The sequence below is a fragment of the Arvicanthis niloticus genome, chromosome 4 (assembly GCF_011762505.2).
Source record: "Arvicanthis niloticus isolate mArvNil1 chromosome 4, mArvNil1.pat.X, whole genome shotgun sequence".
NCBI lineage: Eukaryota > Metazoa > Chordata > Mammalia > Rodentia > Muridae > Arvicanthis > Arvicanthis niloticus.
The window spans coordinates 117,915,822-117,937,246 of NC_047661.1; the positions used below are offsets into that span (position 1 = coordinate 117,915,822).

General features: G+C 37.6%; 1 protein-coding gene across 5 annotated transcripts in view; it reads right to left on the reverse strand.

Moving 5' to 3' along the window:
• Window positions 1–21,425, reverse strand: part of Bmpr1b (bone morphogenetic protein receptor type 1B) — a 157,732-nt gene that overhangs the window by 12,869 nt on the left and 123,438 nt on the right. For all 5 annotated transcript variants that reach the window (XM_076933308.1, XM_076933310.1, XM_034500999.2 and 2 more), the window contains 4 exons: window positions 18,998–19,094; window positions 17,697–17,835; window positions 12,108–12,300; window positions 11,059–11,356 (listed from right to left, as the gene is read on the reverse strand). In XM_076933308.1, the coding sequence (XP_076789423.1) occupies window positions 11,059–11,356; window positions 12,108–12,300; window positions 17,697–17,835; window positions 18,998–19,094 (727 nt within the window). The remainder of the gene's footprint in view (window positions 1–11,058; window positions 11,357–12,107; window positions 12,301–17,696; window positions 17,836–18,997; window positions 19,095–21,425) is intronic.

A 21,425-nucleotide genomic window follows, 5' to 3' on the forward strand; every position in this document is an offset into this window, starting at 1 on the left:
GTTTATTTGGAGTCGCAGTTGTGTCATATGATGTTTTTCTGGAAACTGTCTTATGAGAGGATGTTTTGCTGAGAATAGACACGTGATGTTTTTCTGGAAGCTGCCTGAAAAAAAAGGGCATGTGATGCTTTGCTAGAGCAGATACTTGAGAGGACACGTGATGTTTGGAAAGGGTATAAACACAGCCCAACAGACAGTGGATGACAGTGTGTGACATTGGTTTGTCTTGCCACTCTTTACTGGTCATCATTTGTCATGACTTTATAGACAGAAACATACCAAAGAACTTCTGGTGGTGTTCCAGCAGCTTCTTGCTGCTTCTATGGACTCAGGCCAATTGGCAGAGCCTTGCGGTTTCTTCTGGATCAAACTGCTGTTGCTGAGTCATAAATGGTATTTCTGAGTAGATCAAACTACCACTGCTGATTCATATGAGCTGAACTGCTAATATCCTGACAATGCAGATTGGATTTACTCCAAAGAACTACTTCTAAACAGGTCCACATCCTCCTCTGCCCTGTTAGCCTTTCCTTTCCACTACCTCTGGTGGGTGGTGGGCTAGAAGAGAGGTTAAAGCATTTAAGTACATTTATTAAAGTAGGATTTGAAAAATGAAGCCAACAATGCACACGGCTGGGAAATGCATATTACCACCAGCTTCATTTAGAATGCTGTCACTTGGGGAAAATAAAAATTGAAATCTTACCTGGCCTCATTCTCTCAGGGAAGCCAAAGCACTCTTTTACCTATGCTGATTCAATCCCTAGTTATACTGCCTGCTGGGCATCCCTAAACACCCATAGGCCTAGTTAGTAGCCTGTGTCTCATGTGCTCAGAGTATTGCTTAAACTCAGGTAAAAGGTTTGTAGTTTGAAAGTGGAGACTAAGTGGGTTTTTAAATAATACCTCTGCTAGCTTTATTAGGCATTATATCTCTTGTATTAATTGAGCTTTCTAATTGCACGTCTGCACCAGGAATTCTGGCAAGAAGAGTTAATAATGGAAAGTTCTACCTTGTAGCTTAGCACAGTACACATTCTCTAGGGCAACAAATGTTGACCATGTGTTTCCTTAGGGTGTGAGCAGAATCCGCTGTGGAAATGAGAGTCTATCAAGAACAAAGTAAACCAGCAGGGGCTCCACTTTCTGGCCTTCTGCACCTCAGGTTGGGCCTCCTGCTGGAAACCACTGATGCCCAAGACAGAGGAAAGAAGGAGAGAAGTCAGGGTGAGAGGAAGCTAAAGGACAGTGAAAGGCAGTAAGTAAACACTGAGCTTCTTGAACGAATAAGCTACAAAGCTTTCGAAAACTAAGCATAGCTCCTTGAAAGAACATGTTAAAGGACTGAAAAAGGGTGTATAAATGGGGTGCTGGATATGTAAGACATAAAATTGGTGTTTGAAACTATAAACAATAGACTAGAAGGAGTAGTAAATCTCGTGTCATGTGGCAGATGTATCAGAGGTGTGATATGCAGAGCTTACACAGGGGCATGCACACACCATTTGTGTCTCCTGAATTATTTTCCCAGTGGCTGTGGAACCAACTTACTCAGCCAATCTCTGCATATTCACAAGCTCCCTGGGTGTGGAGCATTTTCTGTAGTACTGTTCACAGGAGCTCAATGTTTGTGATGGTCGCTGTTCATTAACAAAATGACAGTTCCTCAAATTACCCAGGAAGAAAACACCTAAGCATGTCTGTGAGCAAGTTTCCAGAATGGGTTGATTAAGTCAGAATGACCCCAAACTACATGTAGGTGTCACCATTCTACAGGGTGGAGTCCTGTAGAGAATAATGAGAAGATAGTGCCCCTCTCTCTGCTTCCTGAGAGTGGTGCCAGTGTGCCCAGCTGCACACCTCGTTACTGTTCTGGTTCCCTTGCTATGGTAGACTGCACGTTCAAAATGAGCTTTCAGTTTCCTTTTGTCTGGGATTGTACTGCAGCAGCAAGGAGGGGAACTAAAACAATGTTGTAAAAGTCAAATTCCTAAGAACCTCAATGTATTCCAAAACTTCAGCTCTAAATCTCCTTCATCAAAGATGGAGACGCTTGCAAAAAACATTTACTGGGAATACTGACACTGTCAGCAATGAGCTTAGCTCTATAAATTTAATGTTGGTATTTTAAAAGGATATATATATATATATATATATATATATATATATATATATGGATATATATACAAAAGCAGTGCAGAAATTGACATCAGAAGGAATCAGGAGATTTAGTTTCTGCTACATGGAGACAATCCTTTCCTCTATTTGGGGAATTCACAACCACCAGTGGGGGGAGCTATACAATAGTTCAGTGTTGTCACTGTCTGTAGGTCTGTTGTTTAAGATTCAACACCTAAGATGTCCTGATCCAGGATTTATTTCTCCTATTTTATTTGGACACTTGAAGTACTAGATAGCTGCTTGAGAGAACGAGTCATGAAAGCTGTGCGCATTGCTTCAAGGCACTGCATATGGTGTTGCTTTCTCCTCCTCGGGGACAAGGATCTCCTGACATCACCTGGATTAAATCTCATTTGAGCAGGAAATGTTTCAGCAAAAGAAGCCAACAAGAGCAAAAGTGTTGCATTCACAGGAAGTCCCTAAAGTACCAATAGTGCTCTCTGTGATTCTCAAGTTCCCTGGGAACCTTCCAGAAATTACCTAAGAGACAATTACCACCTATGCAGGCAAGATTAAGTTCTTACAGGAAATTCACATATGGACATGGGTTAGCTATGATTCTGTCTGAAATAAAGCACTCTATACAGCTGCAAGTGCACAGATATACAGTAAACATCATAAAGGGGAAAAAAAAAAAACAGAGAAATGGGTAAAGCAAGGCTTAAAACCTGGGCTAAAAATGGAAGATGTCAAGACACTGACACATAGGAGATGAAAATTTAAAAAAAGTCTGAAATTATCCAGTACAACCACTGTCTGGAAAAGGAAATGAGTCTGTGAAGCCAGCATCCTCATCCCTCCCCTCCTTTGATAAATAGAACATTGTACACCAAAAATATCCCAAATTATCCTTTAAGGGTCTCCTTTTCCTAGAGCCAGGATTCACAGGAAATTTGTGAGATCATTTAATTTGTTCCCCTTAAACAAAAGTAAATTTCAGAAATAAAAACTCACTTTAATTAAAATCCCCAAGGAAGGTGTTGGATCACCTTTCTTGTCCCTGTATTTGCTGAATTAAAACAGTAGCAGTATTTGGTGTTTGTAACTATGTCAAGTTGAAAGTGATTCACAATGTGTATTTGACATGACTTTTGCTCTCAAGGAACCAATGAGTATCCAGAGAGCTGAATCATATCTGAAAACAATGATAACTATAGACAGACTGTCCATTAAATTATTGTAGGAGCCCCCTTTTTTTCTGGGGCAGACACCTGGCTGGTCTGCTCTGTGAAGACACCATACCCTAAACCTTCCTAGAGCAGCTGAGCAGTGGTAGAACCACTGCACTCGGAGCAGCTGAGGAACCATTGCACTTGGAGCATCAGAGAAACCACTGCACTCAGAGCAGCAGGATTTCAGGATCCCAGAGGAAGCCTGAGTCCCAGGAGCTCTTCCACCCAGGAGCTCAGGATCACAGGATCACAGAGACATCTGGATTCTGAGGAGTTCTGACACAAGCAAGATAACTGGAAAGACATTCTCCAGGCAGAGACATTGAGTACAGGTAGCACTAGAGTTAACCAGATGGTGAAAGGCAAGCACAAGAATATAAACAACAGAAACCAAAGTTACCTGGCATCATCAGAAACCAGTTTTCCTTCCATAGCAAGTCCTGGACACCCCATCACACCAGAAAAGCAGGATTCAGATTTAAAAATCACTTCTCATGAATATGATAGAGAACTTTAAGAAGGATATAAACAACTCCCTTAAAGAAATACAGGAGAACACAGGTAAACAGGTAGAAGCCCTTAAAGAGGAAACACAAAAATCCCTTAAAGACTTGCAAGAAAACACAATCAAACAGGTGAAGGAATTAAACAAAACCATCCAGGATCTAAAAATGGAAGTAAATAAACAATAAAGAAATCTCAAAGGGAGACTACCCTGGAGATAGAAAACCTAGGAAAGAAATCAGGAGTCATAGATGCAAGCATCATCAACAGAATACAAAAGATAGAAGAGAGAATCTCATGTATAGAAGATACCATGGAAAACATTGACACAACTGTCAAATAAATGCAAAATGCAAAAAGCTCCTTAACCCAAAACATCCAGGAAATCCAGGACACAATGAGAAGACCAAACCTAAGGATAACAGGTATAGATGAGAGTGAAGATTCCCAACTTAAAGGGCCAGTGAATACCTTCAACAAAATTATAGAGGAAAACTTCCCTAACTTAAAGAAAGAGATACCAATGAACATACAAGAAGCCTTCAGAACTCCAAATAGACTAGACCAGAAAAGAAATTCCTCCCGTCACATAATAATTAAAACATCAAATGCACAAAACAAAGAAAAAATACTAAAAGCAGTAAGGGGAAAAGTTCAAGTAACATATAATGGCAGAGCTATAAGAATTACACCAGACTTCTCACCAGAGACTATAAAAGCCAGAAGATCCTGGAGTGATAGCATACAGACCCTAAGAGAACACAAATGCCAGCCCAGACTATTATATCCAGCAGAACTCTCAATCTCTATAGATGGAGAAACCAAGATATTCCATGACAAAACCAAATTTACACAATTTATCTTTCCACAAATCCAGCCTTACAAAGGATAATAGATGGAAAACTCCAACACAAGGAGAGAAACTACAACCTAGAAAAAGCAAGAAAGTAATCTTCCAACAAACCCAAAAGAAGATAGCTACACAAACAATTACATCTCTAATAACTAAAACAACAGTAAGAAACAATCACTTTTCCTTAATATCTCTTAACATCAATGGACTCAATTCCCCAATGAAAAGACTTAGACTAACAGACTGGATACCTAAACAGGACCCAGAATTTTGCTGCATACAGGAAATGGACCTCAGTGGCAAAGACAAAGAAAGACAAGATCTCAGAGTAAAGAACTGGACAACAATTTTCCAAGCAAATGGTCCCAAGAAACAAGCTGAAGTAGCCATTCTAATTTCTAATAAAATTGGCTTTCAACCAAAAGTTATCAAAAAGATAAGGAAAGACACTTCATACTCGTCAAAGAAAAAATCTACCAAGATGAACTCTCAATTCTGAACATCTATGCTCCAAATGCAAGGGAACCCACATTCATAAAAGGAACTTTACTAAAAGTCAAAGCACACACGGTACCTCACACAATAATAGTGGGGAATTTCAATACCCTACTCTCAGCAATGGACAGATCATGGAAACAGAAACTAAACAGAGTCACAATGAAACTAACGGAAGTTATGAACCAAATGGATTTAACAGGTATCTACAGAACATTTCATCCTAAAATAAAGAATATATGTTTTTCTCAGCACCTCATGGTACCGTCTCCAAAATAGACCATATAATTGGTCACAAAGCAGGCCTCAACAGATACAAAAATATTGAATAATCCCTTTCATCTTATCAGATCACCACAGACTAAGGCTGCTCTTCAATAATAACAAAAACAATGAAAAGCCCACATACATGTGGAAACTGAACAACACTCTACTCAATGAAGTCGAGGAAGAAATAAAGAAGAAATTAAAGACTTTTTAGAATTTAATGAAAATGAAGGCTCCTCATACCAAAACTTATGGAACACAATGAAAGCAGTGCTAAGGGGATAACTCAAAACTCTAAGTGTCTACAAAGAAACAAAAAACAAAACAAAAACAAAAACAAAACAATAAAACAACTGGAGAGAACATACACTTGACAACATTAACCTGAAAGCTCTAGAACAAAAGGAAGCAATACACCCAAGAGGAGTAGACTGCAGTAAATAATTAAACTCAGGGCTGAAATCAACCAAGTATAAACAAAAAGAACTATACAAAGTATCAACAAAACCAGGAGCTGGTTCTATGAGAAAATCAACAAGATAGATGAACCCTTAGCCTGACTAACCAGAGACAGTATCCAAATTAATAAAATTACAACTGAAAAGGGAGACAAAATAACAGAAACTGAGGAAATTAAAAAAATCATCAGATACTACTACAAAAGCCTATACTCAACAAAACTGGAAAATCTGGATGAAATGGACAATTTTCTAGACAGATACCAGGTACCAAAGTTAAATCAGGAACAGATAAACCATATAAACAGTCCCATATCCCCTAAAGAAATAGCACCAGTCATTAAAAGTCTCCCCAACAAAAAGAGCCCAGGACCAGATGGTTTTAGTGCAGAATTCTATCAGACCTTCAAGAAAGACCTAACACCAAATCTCTTCAAACTACTCCACAAAATAGAAAAAGAAGGAACACTACCCAATTCGTTCTATGAAGCTACAATCATGCTCATACCTAAATCTCACAAAGATCCAACAAAGAAAGAGAACTTTAGACCAATCTCCCTTATGAATATCCATGCAAAAATACTCAATAAAGTTCTCACAAACTGAATCCAAGAACACATCAATCAATACAATCATTCATCATGATTAAGTAGGCTTTATTCCAAGAATGCAGGGATGGTTCAATATTTGGAAATCCATCAATGTAATCCACTATATAAACAAACTCAAAGAAAAAAAACACATGATAATCTCACTACATGCTGAGAAAGCATTTGACAAAATTCAGCATCCCTTCATGGCAAAAGTCTTGGAAAGATCAGGAATTCAAACATAGTAAAAGCAATATACAGCAAACCAGTAGCCAACATCAAACTAAATGGAGAGAAACTTGAAGCAATCCCACTAAAATTAGGGACTAGACAAGGCTGCCCACTCTCTCCTTACCTATTCAATATAGTACTGGAAGTCCTAGCCAGAGCAATTAGACAACAAAAGGAAGTCAAAGGGATACAAATAGGAAAGGAAGAAGTCAAAATTTCACTATTTGCAGTGGATATGATAGTATACTTAAGTGACCCCAAAACTTCCACCAGAGAACTCCTACAGCTGATAAACAACTTTAACAAAGTGACTGGATAAAATCAACTCAAACAAACCCATAGCATTCCTCTACTCAAAAGATAAACAGGCTAAGAAAGAAATTAGGGAAATGACACCATTCACAATAGTCACAAATAATGTAAAATACATTGGTGTGAATCTAACCAAGCAAGTGAAAGGTCTGTATGACAAGAACTTCAAATCTCTGAAGAAAGAAATCAAAGAAGATCTCAGAAAATGGAAAGACCTTCCATGCTCTTTGGATTGGCAGGATTAATATAGTAAAAATGGTTATCTTGCTAAAAGATATCTACAGATTCAATGCAATCGCCATCAAAATTTCAAACCAATTCTTTATACAGATAGAAAGAGCATTTCTATTTCGTTATTTGGAATAACAAAATACCCAGGATAGAGAGTATTATTCTCAACAATAAAATAACTTGTGGGGGAATCACCATCTCTGACCTCAAGCTGTACTACAGAGCAGTAGTGATAAAAACTGCATGGTATTGGTACAGAGACAGGCAGGAAGATCAATGGAATAGAATTGAAGATCCATAAATGAACCCACACACTTGATCTTTGACAAAGGAGCTAAAACCACCCAGTGGAAAAAGGACATCATTTTCAACAAATGGTGCTGGTTGAACTGGAGGTCAGCATGTAGAAGAATGCAAATCGATCCATTCTTATCTCCTTGTACAAAGCTCAAGTCCACATGGATAAGGACCTTCACATAAAACCAGATACACTGAAACTAATAGAAGCGAAGGTGGGGAAGAACCTTGAATACTTGGGCACAGGGGAAAAGTTCCTGAACAGAACACCAATGGCTTATGCTCTAAGATCAAGAATTGATAAATGGGACCTCATAAAATTTCAAAGCTTCTGTAAGGCAAAGAACACTGGCAATAGGACAAAATGGCAACCAACAGATTGGGAAAAAATCATTACCAATCCTACATCTGATAGAGGGAAATAGCGTTACCTGAGGACCCAGCTATACCACTCCTGGGCATATACCCAGAAGATGCTCCAATATATAACAAGCACATATGCTCGACTATGTTCATAGCAGCCTTATTTATAATAGCCAGAAGCTGGGAAGAACCCAGATGTCCTTCTACAGAGGAATGGATACAGAAAATGTGCTACATTTACACAATGGAGTATTATTCAGCTATTAAAAACAATGAATTCGAGAAATTCTTAGGTAAATGGATGGAACTAGAAAATATCATCCTGAGAGAGGTAACAAATGAACACACGTGATATTCACATGTTCAGTTGTGAAGAATGTGTCAATTCTCTGAAGCTAGAAAAACATGCTGCTGCTCCTTGCATAGTCCATCTGTAATTCAATTACCCAGTGTGCAAGACAGAAAACACCTCCGGAGTCATGGCAAGGATAATGAGCATGGAAATTTGACAGACATGTGCTCTGTTTACTCTCTACCAGGAGAGAGAAATAAGAAGCCAGGAATCACTGCAGTGGTAGGAGAAATGCCTTGAGTCTTTATATAGGGCCATTAGTGACTAAACAGTTGTCCCTTTACTCTGGAGATGGGTGGTGGTTAAGTAGAGAGGGGGACGCAAGCTATATAGATGATAAGAAAAGCATACTGAAGACTCTTGTGGGTGTAGGAAATAAACTGTGTTCAGCATGGACAGGGAAAGGTAAGCAGCGTGGTAGGAATGAATCTCAAGAATGGGCCAAGGTCAGTAAAGAGTTCACCCCAGTCAGGGACCCAAACTACATTTTCATCTAAGGCCCTGAGAAACTATGAAATTATGATGACAACCAAACTGCACTTCAAGAATATAAATTCTGCAGCATGAAGAAAAGTCTGGAAAGCACAAAGACAGGAAGCAACTGCACAAACAAGGTTTTACCCGAGAATCTAGATGAAATATTACCATGAAGGAAACCAATTGAAGTAAAGCATGACCTTCATGAAGATACAACTCATCCGACTGGACAAATCAAAAATTAGGCACTCCATGTTTTAAACTGGTTCAGCCAAACTCAGAGCTAAGAATGAAGGTCAGAAAAGGCTGGAAATATCACAAACAGAAATAGTTAAGGATGAAAGAGAAGTAGAAGCAGTGGGAAGAGAAAGGAGGGAGCCTGAAGCACAGTGACATACCAGGGACAGTGGTGTCACAATGAGCCAAGGGTTCCGGTGCATATAAGCCAAGACTTCCAGTGCACACAGCAATGGTTTCTCAATAAAGCAGATCAGGGGAGGGAGGAAGGGCAGAAGACAACTGACAAAGACAAGAAAGTCTATTGCATCTCAATCGTTTGGGGGGGGGGTAAAATTTAAATAGGAGAGTAGAGTCTGGTAATTAGAGGCACACCAGATGAATTGCTTATGTTTGTTCTGTTGTTGTAGACTAGACTTAAAAAGAGTTGCCTTTCACAAAAAAAAAAAAAAATTCTGAAGAGAAACTAGATTTAATACGATTACTGAATAGTGTGAGGTTCATATCTCAAACAAATTTATAGCATAATTCACTTTATTTAAATTCCCATTTGTCATCTATAATTGGCAAAGACCTCCCCTTATCTAAATTTATTATTAAGCTACAACTCAGATTTTACATTCAGGAGAAATGGAAACCCACTAGTCCTCTCTTGTAACCCTCACCCAGCTCTTCCTCATATGCTTCTCTACATACTATAGAGTCTTTTTTAGAAATATTCACAAGTAGGGCCAGAGATGTACTGTTAGCCTAGACTGAGTATTCTAGAGGTAGCTAGTGATTCAAGGATTTGTTCACCCAGATAAATCTGCCTTTCTTTTCAGACTAGAGGAACCATTTCCTCTAAATCATTCCCACCTGCTCTGTCAAACCTTTTCCCATTGCAACAAGATATTGTAATCTATGAAGTTTACATTTACACTAGAGAACTTGACAACTGAGTTACAAAAACAAAATTGTAATTACAAACAATAATGTTTTCAGTTTGTGATTTTGTATTGGTTCCATGGCCAGAGGCATGTCCTAGCTAAAAGGAGATGCACTGATAAAAGAGAAAGAGACAGAGTCCCAGCACCTGAATATGAAACCCTCCTCACTGTGCAGGGGCTACCAACATAACAAGAAGCCTGCATGTTCTGAACACTGCCACCAGTAAATCCAAGTATGTGTGTCTGGGGACAATATTTTTTAACATCACTGAATTTCAGCTGCTTTGTTCCTTGGTGTACAGTATTTGCCACAAACATCTATGAAGTAATCCTTACTGTACAACACATAAAACATGGTCTTTGCCACCATTCAGCTTCTGGTTCTTCTTGAATCCTCCCCATGCTTACAAATGTCATACAGAATTCTGACGTAGTTTCTCAGGCATTGTCTTAGTTAAAAAATCTCTATTGCTATTATAAAACATCACTGACCCAAAGCAACTCTGGGAGGAAAGGGCTTATTCCACCTTACAGCTTATAAGACCAATCAAAAAAATCAAGGCAGGAAGTCAAGGTAGGAACCTGGAGGCAACAGCTGATGCATAAGTCATGGAGGAATACTGCTTACTGGATTGTTCACCATGGCTTGCTCAACTTTCTTCTTTATATTACCTAAGAACACCAGCCCAGGGGTGAAAAAATAAGAGTGAGCTAGACTCTCCCACATCAAACGTCAATCAACATAAGAAAAGAATTGGCCCACAACTGTTGAAACATTTTCTCAATTAAGGTTCCTTCTTCCAAAATGACTGTAGCTTGTGTTAACTTGATACAAAACCACTCAGCACAGGCATTAACCCCCTGTTTTCTATACAGCTCTGTTGCTTTATAGAATAATTGATAAGCCAGGTCACTGATGAGAATGGAAACAAGAAGATTGACCCAAACACATAGTCTTTACCAAGAATATCATGACATGTTTCTCTCCAATAAAGTTAAAATATATGGTGTTCCACAACCGCTGAATTATCATAGAACAGAGCTGGGGAGAGTAACTAGAACACTCAAAAATAATCTCAAAATGGGTATCTATTGGCTCGTATACTAACCTAATGAACTTGACAGCCAGACCTAGGTCTGCTATGCAGCAAGTTCCATTTTTCTTCACCAGGATGTTTTTACTTTTCAAGTCTCGATGGGCAATTGCTGGTTTGCCTTGAGTGCTGAAGATCTCCGTGTGTAAATGGCATAGGCCACTAACAGACGAGTAGGCTAGTTTCAGCATGGACTTTGCATCTAGTGTGGTAGATTTCAGATAGTCATAAAGAGAACCGTTTTCATGATAGTCTGTGATGAGGTATAACTGAGTCCAGGACCCAGTCCCTTTGATATCTGCAGCAATGAACCCTGAAAAGCAAAAGAGTAAAAAAAGAATTGGATGTGTTTCCTGGACAGAATGAGGAATCATTCATATGCTCAAATATTCATTCTTCCTTTCCAGCTGTTTTTGTTTTAGCATCTTGCCCAGTTTTCTGAATATGCCCTTGATAGTGGTAAAGTACTAATACCATGCAGAGGAGACAAAAATTGGAGGGAGAGAGAAAAAATAAGAGTTTCGATTTGAAGCCACTCTTTGATCTGAAAATCCCTTGTGGATTACAGTTACAAGCAAGACATGTTGAATGGAAGCCTGTTGGGCACTCACTGGGTCCTCTCCTACTCAAATTACCCAGGCAGATCACATCTAGCCTGAAGGAAGGAAAGAGAACTCAATTCTCAACATAAACTCTTGCCACAAATAAACTCTGCAAATAAAATGCCTATAACTTTTCACAACATTTAAATCCAAATATGAACCCTTCAAATCCCTAAGAAACCTTAAGAAATTCTAGTATTTCATTTGTACTTCCTGTTTCTGAAGAAAGAAAAATATCATTGGAGAGTATAACATTTCCAGCCCACGACCCATCCACAGAAGCACCTTAGTCATGCCTCCTGTGAGGTCCACGCCAGAGGCTTATGAGCTCTGGGGCTCATGCCAGAAAGAAAGTGTAAGTTTCGTTACAGGTCTAGACAGATGAGTTCATATGCAGATGTGAAGAGAAAGACAGAGGAATGCAAGGAAACCCCAAATGCAGCAGTGTAGACTGTGACTCACCCAGGATGTTCTCGTGCCTCATCAGGACCGTCTGATAGATCTCAGTCTCTCGGAACCAGCTGGCTTCCTCCGTGGTGAAGAACACTTTCACCGCCACCTTTTCTCCACGCCACTTTCCCATCCACACTTCCCCATAGCGACCTTTTCCAATCTGCTTCACCATCTGAATTTGCTTAGCTATTGTCCTTTGGACCTGGTAAGGCCCCAAAACACTTCATTAGTATATTTACAGAACTACAGAACTGTTTAAGTTTTCCTCCAGAGGAGAGGGAGTGGGAAGGACTACATGTAAAATTATGTGGTCAATGTTATACACATGAGTTATTTGTATTTATTAATTATAATTGTTCTCTTTTAAAGGTATTTCAGATAGATGATTGTCAATTTTAAATCATCAGATACTATTTCTGAATATCAGATGTTCTGTCTATTGCAACATTCATAGAAAAAAAAATACAAATGGTTTCACAGTAACTCGTACCTGATGGACCAAACAATTCTACTGATATAATGATTTATTAAGTATTCTGAAGGAAGTTTTGCCCTCACATAACAAATCATGGATCCTCCGTTAAACAAGACAACAACTATTGAACACATAAGGAAATTTATAGAAACTCTCTCCTAAAGTGGCCAGGCATGGTGGTACACATCTTTAATCCCAGCACGTGGGAGACATTAACAGGGGGGTCTCTCTGAGTCTGAGGCCAGCCTGATCTACAAAGTGAGCTCCAGAACATCCAGGGGTGTTATACAGAGAAATACTGTCTCTAAAAACCAAAAACCAAAAATCAAAAGAAAATAAAAAAATAAATAAAAAACTCTAACCAACCAAACAACACAAAACAGAAAACAAAACAAGAAAAAACAAAAACAAACAAAACAACAACAAACACCTAAAATGAAGAAGAACAAAGAAAGACAAAAAACAAGAGGATAAAGGAAAATGAGAGCTCATTAGAAACTAAAGAAAAAGAAAATACCACTGATTTGAATCCCTGTAGATTTTTAGCAGAATTTTTAGAATTCTATAACAGTAGAATACCAAATAGCTACAGGAACTGCTTAACGAACTTAAACAGGGACTTCATTTACTAAATGAAGACTAAGCAAGCATGGTAAGACAGTAGAGAATTGTGTTTTTGAAGAGAAAGAAACACTTGTCATGGTAAAAAAAAAAAAATACAAAATAGGGACAGAAACCAGCAGTTCAAACAGTACAAGTGGTACAAAAGAGTTAACAAGCTGGAGAGAAAGTTCATGTAATAATGTATAAAAATATGTGAAGAATTACAAAGAGTTCATAAAAATAAAGTGAAACCTTTTAATTAAGTAGTATAGAATGCAAATGACTGTCTCTGTGACATGTATGTCCTCTGTAGTGAATCAGTGTTTTCCTGGCTAACTAACTTCTAACTTCTGCAGACTAACTCTGCAGGCTATTCATAGAACCAGGAAGTAGATAGAAAGAACTTGATATATCCAAATCTGGGGGCCCAAACCTATAATATCAGAACCAAGGAAACTAAGTATTTAGATTGTGAGTTGAAACCCAGCCTGGTCTACATAGGAGATAATCTGCCTCAAACATGCAAACTTGTACATGATGCTAACAAAATCTTACCATAACAAATACAAAGTCCTATCCATAGTTTTACATCAAAAGCTTTACTTTCTGTTTTTGTAATTTTTAGGAACATTCATTTGTGAAAAAGCAATTCACACAGCCACTCCCATTTTTTAGTCCATGGGTTGGCAGCCTAAATCCCTCTTGCCTGACACTGTGATAGATTCTAAGAATGAGGATATGGACACAATTCTGTAGATCCCTTAATTAGGAATTTTCTGTGATTCCAGGATGAGTGATAATATAAACTAAAGATGTCCTGAGTTTCTTCTTAAAACTGCTAATGCCAAGAAAAACAGGATGAAAGCAGTACTCTTCCTAAATTAAGATGCCATAACGGAAAGAAGTACTAGTGGTCCAGGAAGCATGAAGTAAGATGAAAACAATCAAACACATCAATGCATAAAGCAACGTCCCCTCTCAGAATGTCTGATGGGCGTTCCCTACGAGGTGGCCTTAGGCAGGCTATATGTCCTCTCCCCAGACAAGACGACAGGAGCATCAAGAGAGGACTGGCTAAGAGCCAGACACCAAGCAGTTAAGCCTGCCACTTGGAAGAAAAATGCCACTGTTATTAAAGAAATAGTGCATCCAATTACAGATGATATTGCAGATGCTAATAGCATTGCTCTGTGAATCTCTGAATCCAGCCTAGAAAACAGCTCTGCTGCTTTTCTAGAAAAAGTATGTCTTTCCTAATGAATGTCCTGACAGTAATGAGAGTGTTACATGGGACGGAAACAGCAGACCTCCGAGATATTCTGCCATTAAGTTAGAAACAAAATTTTACTTGCTTTTTGAAATTATATCGCCAAGAAACCTGAACATATGGTTGAAATTTAAACTCTGATTTCAGTTTTTGATATTACCAATGTTTCTGCTCTTTCTGCATACATGTTTTCAATCTCAAGTACATTCACAGTTTTTTTTAAAAGACAAATGTCTTCTATGAAGACAAAGTTTACAACAATTGGCTATAGTTTCTATCTTAAGTTTTTTCCCCCAAAGGTCTATATGTTCAAAGTTTTGTCTCCAGCTTGTTTCAAATGTGAGGAGTTAAGAGTTGGGGGTCTAGTCAGAGCTCTGTAAGTCACAGGGAAAGTACCCATAAGGGGCAGTGTAAGACTCAGTTTCTTGCTTCACGTTCCTTCCAGGAGATGAATAGTTCTGTTCTGACATGCAGTTTCACCTCAGTGTGCAACCACAACCCCAAAGAAAGAGGAGTTGATTAGAAGACAACTCATGTGTCACAATGCATGTGTGCTATGATGTTTATGTGGTGGTCAGAAGATATTTCTCAGGAGTGAGTCTTCTCCTGCTTCTTACTGGATCTGGGGATAGAACCCAGAATATTATTAGTTCTGATCAGAAGTATTTCTAACTGCTGAGCCATCTTGCCAGCCCAATGTTAATGCTTTTGAATGAAGACTACTACAATCTGTCTCATATATATTTATTCACCCTATTTAAGCGAAGTATTTGTGTGTATTTATGTTTGTGCATGTGTGTATGCACATAAAATAATTATCTTTTTAGAGTCATGGTTATAGTAATTAAATATCACAGACATTCTTTGTTCATCTTTGTGTTTGGGCTTATAAGGTTAGAGGGTTTGATTGTCTGTTGTTTGATTTAAAGGGCCAGAGGCAGTGAATGATTCCAAAGAAACAGTATCTTCAAGACATAAGAGGACTAATACACTTACAAACTCACAAAAACTATGGCAATATGCACAGGGCCCACACACGTTCAAGCCAGACAAAAATCCCAGCACTAATAGGAGGAAGTTGACACAGGGGCCCACCCCTAACCAAGAAACTCTTTACAACTGATACCTACTGACAAAAAGAAATTTGATTTTCCCAGTAAATATCACTGGTTATATGAACCACACTTCAGGGTAGAGTTTATACCTAGGAGAATTGGCCAACAAATAAACAAAGTCCATGATTTTTTTTGTGGGATTTTGTTTTGTTTGGGTATTTTTGTATTATTAGATTTTTGTTGCTTTTCTTTCTGTGTGTGTGTGTGTGTGTGTGTGTGTGTGTGTGTGTGTTCTAAGAGAGAACAAGAACAAGAGAAAGAACATGAAGTAGGGTTAGTAGGAAGGTGGGAAGAATCTGAGATGAGTTGTGGGTCAAAACAGAGATGAAAAAAATTAAATAAAATATTGAATTTGTCTCTCTACTATTTTTGCTGCAGCAATAAAAAGCAGATCCAAAGAAAAGCCAAACATTGGTGTTGGGTTGGGATCTAGAATATATAAACAGAAAGGACTCCCTGCAGACGGTAAAAAATCTCAAGGTAAAACTTTTTACACCAATGACTGAGCATCCTGTTTAATAGAACAGACAGACTGTCAGAAGGACAGAAGTGGATACAATGGAGTATATAGCCCGACCCATGAAGCACATCATTGAAGGTACAAGAGTAAACAGACAGCGTATGACAGAAGATGCCCAGACTCTAGGCAAAGGTAACAGAGAAATGGCAAGAAGACCTCAGCCTCAAATCTCACCCTACACCCTATCAGAAGGAGACCTTGAGTCACAAACTAGAGGAATGTGTCACACGGTGATTACATTGGTGAAGACAGGAACCATGTTTTATTTCGAGAATAACTAAACTGCTCAGACATGATGCAGGTCTCAGGTCACAGGCAGGGGAGTAGAAACAAAGGACAGGAGTCAGGTGTAGTGTAAATGTTATCTATATGAAGCTAGAGAGATCTATAGATCACGGGAGAGGTTAGGCTAATTATATCCCTGCAAAGATGAAAAGCAATAGTCAAAGACTATAGAAAGGTAACCGCAGCTCAGTGAGATGAGTGAGGAGAAACTGAGGTCAAATCAGTCAGAATCCCGAGAGCAGAAGCATCTAACTCATTAGTACCAAGTAGATTTTACTATTTGTACTTTCCTTTACAAATAAAATACAATGCTACAAAAGATACAAACAACAATAATTATAACTGCTACATACAGATTAAAGTATAACAATTAAAACTATTTGATCATCAGAACCTATGCAAATTTTAAAGTTCCATGTACTATTATCCTGCTTATAATAACTAAAATGGTTGTATAAGTACAGATTGTTTTCTGTTTGATCTTAAAACTATTAACTACAAATAAATACAGATTGTCCGATTAAACAAGAAGACATGCAAGTCAGAACCAAAGCCTGAAGTCTAAGAGTAAATTTTATGATTTTTTAAGGGGCTAGTGAGATGCCCCAAAACTGAAAGGACTTGTCACCAAGCCTGAGTTCAATCCTCTATCACCACAAGGTAAAGAACCAGTTTCTGCAAGCCATTGCATATGTGTGCACTCCCCAAATATGTATTTTCTCTCTACCTTTCTTGCTAAAGTAATAACACTCATTGAGGAAATTAGTTTCCATTAAAATTACTTGTATCCTCAATTCCAACAATCTTACTTTGTGGTCTATAAAAGAATCAAGTGCATTTCTCAGCCAAGCAAGTGTCTTGAGAAGGAACATGTTCGCATCACAATTGGAAGTGCTGGCTATCAGAAATTTAAGCCCTCCTGGATGGAAAAGACAGACCTCAGCCTGCAATCGCATCCTACAGCTGATATTCAGGCCTCTTCCTTTGCAGAGGTTGATGGTAATGCTTTTGCCTTCAAAGGCCAGGTCAAAGTACAGAAATTCAATCAGTCCTCATCAAAACCAGAGGGCAGAAGGCCCACATGTATTGTTTTATAACTACTTTTCATCAGGATGTCTGAAGGTCTCTCTGGTAAACAGACAAGTACATTAAAAAAAAAAACAATAATCTCACCCTCAACACATCAAATGTTATCAGGGTGCCCATGACTAAGCTCTGACACCAGACAGCCATTGAGCCTTCTCCTTGTCTACTGTTCTATTTAAGTAAAAGGAAACTGATACTCTGTCTGAGAACAGGTTTCCTTGGGATTCATGCAATATTCTTCTCCTACCAGCAGAGGGAGGCCTGATCCACTTCCCGAGCTCTGAGATTGCTCAATCAAGTCTCTCAGGGACTCTCCAGGAGGAATGTAAGTCTCATCCTGCTCCAGCCCAATACTGTACCGAGGTCGGGCTTCTTGTCTCTTATACCTAATCATGGACAGGGGAGATAAATTTAAACACAGAAATGCAATCACAGATATAAAACATCGCAGACAAACATTAATCATGGAATTTAGCAATAAACGCAAGGCGAAAAACACTATTTGCTACCCTTGGAATGTTTCTCACTCAGTCATGTACATTTTTTCTCTCTCCATCTTCTAAATGTTATATATAAGTAGACTATACTCTGTTAGCATTTTCAAATAGCTCCAATATCCGTTTCCTAGAAACATTTCCTTTAAGTTCCCTAAGTACTTAAATACACAGGGTTTTTTTTTTTCCTTTCATTTATTAAAGTATGTCAGGGAATCTAGAGAGATGGCTCAGCAGTTAGGAGCAATAGCTGAATTTCCAGAGGACCCCAGTTCAAGTATAAACATGGCAGTTCACAATTGTCTGCAACTCCAATTCCAGAGTATTCAATACTCTTACATAGACATACATACAGGCAAAACACCACCGATGCACAAAACTAGATAAATAAATAAATCTTTTTTAACAAAAGTATATCAGGAAATTCTTTCACATAAAATGATGTATAAGACAATACAATAACCATGACATAAAACTAAAACCTTTAAACCTGGTAATATTTAACATGTAATGTCTTCAATAGCTAAGTGACGTGCTTACTATAGAATGTCACAGTTGAATATTTGGATGCTCCAATAGTATGGACATTCAAACCTTTACATTTCACAAAGCAGAAAATAAGTTCCTGACTAAAACCTTAAATATAACTAAACAGTTTATTTTAATGTTTACTCTATAAAAGCTGCAATACTAGAGAAATTTGTAGCCAGAAAATAAGAAATTACTCAAAGTACTCCGACTCCCATATTTTTTATCTAATTAGCATCAAACATAAGTCATAACTAGCCACTAAATTTTCCAATTATCCGTGTTTCCTTAGAGATGAAAATCTTAACTGAGTAATGTCTGAAACAGAAATGATATAGGCATCTATTTATAGCTTTGTTGGGGTGAATTTTGATCAAAGGCAACAGTTATTATCAGATAAACCTGAGATCTAGGGGCAAAGAAAGCTGTGTGGCACAAAGCTTACAGACAAGAACAGTAAAAAAAATATATTCATATAGGGATCTCACTATGAGTGTGAAACTCCATGAACATATCAAATACTTACCTGAAGTAACAGAATAAAATAATGAGGACCAAGAGTAAACTACAGACAGTCACAGATATGAGTAAGGCCTTGTGGTGTATGGGTCCATCAACAAAATCTGAAAAAGAAAGCCATGGAACAACTTATATTTTTACTTAAAAGGAATGAACTCTTTTTCCAAAAGCTTAATAACAAGGTATCAAATAGGGGAATGCAAAATAGGGGAAAACTTTAATGCATTGAAAAAACACACACACATATATGTACTCAAAATAGCATGCTTGGCTGTTGATGATACAGTCAGACATAGATGAATCCACTCAGCTAGATTTTTATTTTAACAGCATAAGTCTTCTCTATGACACAGAATAAACCCACAGAAAGAACACAGGGAAGTAAATGGGTCCCTGAGCCTAACATGAATGCACAAGTTCCTTTGTACCCCAGAGTCAGGTGCTGGGTCTGCAGGCTCTTCTCACCTGGCATCTGAAACAAAAACAACTCTATATTCAATATACCCAAGGTTGCTTTCTGATAGATACAAAGCATAAGGACCCCTGGAATCCTGTAAAAATTAGATATAAGTACCTAGTGCATATTTGTATGAACTCAAGTACTTGACAAATCAGATTTCCTTAAAACAAGCTTTCTCAAACTTCATGTAGATTAGAATGTTTTAAGAGACCAAACCCAGAAATATTTACTCAGTAGCTGAGGGCTATTTAAACAGTCTCACAGTAACAGAGTTAGCCACCTTATGAAAAGTATAGCATGCTCCTGGAAAAGTGATGGGTGCTACTTAGTTTTAAAAGGAAGAACTATAAGGTATGACTTCTGCCAGTAGATGTTTTCCCAGCTGTTCCCCTACATAGATAAGACATATTCAAATTTTGGCAGGAGATTTTCACTTATCCAAATGTGACTTTTTCAATCAAATGTACTATATATTCCATGAAAGAAAATTTTAAAAGGACCAATTGACTAAAGTGGATTAAATCATTACATCCTTAGCAATTTACTGACAAAACCTGCATGTGTGGCATTATAGTATCACTTCAGTAACAAAAAATGTATTTCACAAAGGATACTATATCATCTTGTAATTGGATTCATTTCTCTGTCTTCTATAAGGAAAGTATTACTATGTTACCCAGACTGATTCAAACTTCACTCTGCCTTAGCTTCCCAAGGGTTAAAATGACAATAGTGGCCACTATGTTGGCAGATATTTTATTTATATATTGTGAACATTTCCCACAACAAGTTATTTTCAAAGATGAAATGATATTTTGCATAGAAACATCCTAATTAGAAATCAACCTTCTGTTGTGATATTTTTAAGAGATTTTGCTATAATGTAGAATTTCTATAATCCATACAGTTATATAATTAACATACATATCTCTGATTATAACTGTGTCTACTTGACATTCTTAGATATAAAACAATTACATCAGAAGACAGACATTACAAATCTTCTCATAGATACTACCAAATACCCCTTAAAAAGACTGAAACAAAAAAAAAGACTGAAACAATTTCTAATTCATCATCAGTAATTGTTTTAGTTATTTTGACAAAACGTGTAAGGCATTCCAATATGTCCTTCATCAACAGTTCTCATTTGTATTTTATCATGTGTGATATAATTCTCTTGCTCTCTGATCACCCCTTACATAAAACAATACTCATATGCATACACATATATACACATGCATACTCATACATACACATGCACACACACTTGCATTCACATTTTTTAAAAAAAAATTTATGTACCTGTATTAGTTTAGACCACTTGAGGTTGTAGGACAATGTTGCTATGCTATCCACTTTTAAATAATTCAGACTTCTTATTACAAATACTATGAACAAGGATACTACCTCACCAATAGTTATATAATTTTAAGAACTGGAACACTAACAGGTTAGTTGAAAGTAAACTTTCTTTGTGGTGTTGCATAGAATCGTTGGATTAATTATCGCAAATTCTAAACTACAGACCTTTACACTTTATCTTAAAAAAAAAAACTGTAATGGTCATTGGTATAACATATTCATAAGTTTAAAATATGCATTTAACACTTATGATCCATACTACCTGCAAATATGAATGAAAGTAGGCTTCATCTCAAAAGACTAAACGAAAACCATCAGAAGTTAGTAGTTTATGCTTTTTTTAATTATCCAGTTCAGTTTTTTAATTATCCACTGTTGTAAGTGGCCCAGGGAAAAGGCGCTGCAACTACTGATGCACCATCCAAAAATCCATTACAAAAAGGACTAACAATTAGTACATACATTGTTTGGAAGATACTGTCATGTGTTCTTAAAAGTAAAAGTCTCCATGTGTATACAATGTTACTTTAGTGAGCTTCCATCTTCTATGCCCTACATATACATCTAAAGAATGGAACCTTATTAGAAAACACAGCTTATACTATATTTC